General features: G+C 45.5%; 1 protein-coding gene across 1 annotated transcript in view; it reads left to right on the top strand.

Annotated features, from left to right (window-relative positions):
• Positions 1–202: 202 nt before the first annotated feature.
• musk (muscle, skeletal, receptor tyrosine kinase) overlaps positions 203–2,977 on the top strand; it is a 7,212-nt gene continuing 4,437 nt past the window's right edge. Inside the window, exons 1-2 of the mRNA XM_060038984.1 lie at positions 203–685; positions 1,563–1,689. Coding sequence (XP_059894967.1) covers positions 613–685; positions 1,563–1,689 — 200 coding nt within the window. The 5' untranslated portion in view covers positions 203–612. The remainder of the gene's footprint in view (positions 686–1,562; positions 1,690–2,977) is intronic.

The following is a 2,977-nucleotide window of genomic DNA, read 5'->3' as shown; positions in this document are numbered from 1 at the left end:
CAGAGAGAGAGATGAGAGAAATAAGAGAGAGAGAGAGAGAGAGAGAGAGAGAGAGAGAGAGAGAGAGAGAGAGAGAGAGAGAGAGAGAGAGAGAGAGAGAGAGAGAGAGAGAGAGAGAGAGAGAGCCACAGGGACTACACTAACGACAGCCAAGCTCCCACCTGCTACTGTCTATCATTCACACACACACACACACACACACACACACACACACACACACACACACGCACACACACACACATGCACACACACACACACACACACACACACACACACACACACACACACACACACACACACACACACAGAAACATAGAACACTCTCTCTCTCTCTCTCTCTCTCTCTCTCTCCCTCTCTCTCTCGCTCTCTCGCTCTCTCACTCTCTTTACTGAGTGCAGTGACGGAAGGTTTTTATCTCCTCAGGATCATAGCAGAGTTCTGGACTGAAACAAACTTCCTACAACCAGACAGAACCAGTTAGAACTAGCTAGAACCATACAGAACCAGGTAGAACCATACAGAACCAGACACAACTATAGATAACCAGTTTGAACCAGCTACAAAACGGACATAACCAGTTATAAACAGACAAAAAGAAAGAACCAGCTAGGATGAAGACGAGAGGAAGTCTGAATATCTACTTCCTGTTGATACTAGTGGACTGCGGCTACGCCATTCAGAAAGGTAAACTATCACTCGGTCTATCTATCTATGTTTCTAGCTATATATCAATTTAAACACAGTGACATATGATTATCAAGGCATTGTTATAGTAAAATATTCTTGATTAATGCTGCTGAAAGTACATGAAAAAATTTGTACTTATACAATACAATTCCATGTTGTGTCACAGTATGTGAACGGAGATGAGAAACGGATAGTCTGCACACTGTTCTGCAACATGAAGGAGTCACGTCCGCTTAACACTAGATGGTGCCGTTTCCTCACTTACATGGGCCTTAGACAAGTCATAATAAGGAACAGGTAGGGGTTAGACAGTACAGGGACAGGTCGTTAAGGAGCAGGTAGGGTTAGACAGTGCAGTGACAGGTCATTAAGGAGTAGGTAGGGGTTAGACAGTACAGAGACAAGTCATTAAGGAGCAGGTAGGGGTTAGACAGTACAGAGAAAGGTCATTAAGGAGTAGGTAGGGGTAAGATAGTACAGAGACTGAGGATTGAGGAGTTTCTCTCCTCTCTCTTGTCCTGTCCGTCTCCTATCCGTCCTTTCCATTCTTCTCTCTCCTCCCCTCCTATCCTCCCTTCTATTCTCTCCACTATCCTCTCTCCCATATCCTACCCTTTGTCACCTCTCCTACCTCCTCTCCTCCTCTCCTCTGCTCTTCCTGTTCGTTGGTCGTTGACTCTTGAGGAATGTGAGGAATGCCCAGCAGCTGGTCTCTCTCTGTTCCTCAACAACATCCTGCAGATAAACATAATCTCTTTAGTTTCATCCGGTCTTCACGGTGAGAGATTGACCGTTGGTCATCACAGTGATAGATTGACTGTTGGTTTCCCGGTAATATGACGTAACGAAAACATGTGTTGCTATTGGTTGACAGCGCCTCGCATCATCACGCTACTGGAGACGGTGGACGTCCTATTAGACCACAACGCCTCCTTTATCTGTGAAGTGGAGTCCCGCCCCCCTGCGGACATCACCTGGACCAGGAACAACCAGCCAATCCTGTAAGTGCAGGCTGTAGCCCTGCCCCTTCTCTTAGCAGACGTGTTCAATATTTGTACTACCTGTCCTGGTTTTTACTTCCTGTCAAGGTCTCTACTTCCTGTCATGGCCTCTACTTCCTGTCATGGTCCCTACTTCCTACAAATGGGTCCAACTGTGTCCTAACCACTTTCCTTGACCTCGATGAAAAAAATGTAATGAGGCCAAGGGAATTTGTGAAAGAGAATCCGTAAGGGCTTTGGGAAACCCTGCGGTTATTAAGCGACAGCGGATGTTGTGGATGTGGGTCTTTCGCGGTGAAACTATAATAATAATAATAATAATAATAATAAATTTTATTTATACTGCACTTTATATTCAAGAATCTCAAAGTGCTTCAGAGAAAAAAATACCAAAAAACTATTAAAAAAGGGGGGAACCTCAAAGAAAGTTTAGCTGAATGCTCTTTTAAAGAGATGGGTTTTGAGGTTCAGTTTAAAAAGAGCTGTAGTCTGTGGAGCCCTCAGGTGGACTATGCACAAAGATGGGCTACTAAAAGCACATCATGTTGTTTCAGGCAGGATGTTTGAATTTGGCAACCCGTGAGAAATATTACTTAAATATTACTGATGTAGTCTGAACGTTTAACAAAATGTTTTTCACGTGCACGTGTTGACGTAATCCTTCAGAGGGGCAGATGGGTGTGTTGCTTTAAATGTTCTCGCCGTATGAAAGAGGATACCGTATCCCTTAGCAAGGGGAACACACGACCATCCTTTCCTTTCGGAAAGGATGCTCCAGAGCCTCCAGTGTTCCCTCTGCTAAGGAGATAAGAAAGGAAGCTTTGAAGCACCTTTCCTTAGCATTTAGAGAACTCCAACAGCTCTTATCATGGCTGACACTCAAATACGTCCAGGTTTTTCACTCCAATAGGAACATTCTTAAGCAAAATAGAGTATTCCAACGCACCTCCCACCTCAGACCTCTCTCTCTCCTCTCTCTCTCTCTCTCTCTCTCTCTCTCTCTCTCTCTCTCTCTCTCACTCTCTCTCTCTCCTCAGACCTCTCTCTCTCTCTCGCTCTCTCTCTCTCTCCTCAGACCTCTCTCTCTCTCGCTCCCTCAGACTTCTCTCTCTCTCTCTCTCTCTCTCTCTCCTCAGACCTCTCCCTCTCTCTCTCTCTCCTCAGACCTCACTCTCTCTCTCTCTCCTCAGACCCCTCTATCTCTCTCTCTCTCTCTCTCCTCAGACCTCTCTCACTCTCTCTCTCTCTCTCGCTCTCTCCTCAGACCTCTCTCTCTCTCGCTCCCTCA

This window comes from Gadus macrocephalus, chromosome 19 (assembly GCF_031168955.1).
Source record: "Gadus macrocephalus chromosome 19, ASM3116895v1".
NCBI lineage: Eukaryota > Metazoa > Chordata > Actinopteri > Gadiformes > Gadidae > Gadus > Gadus macrocephalus.
The sequence above is the reverse complement of the archived record's forward strand: the minus strand, read 5'-3'. Positions and strand labels throughout refer to the sequence as shown.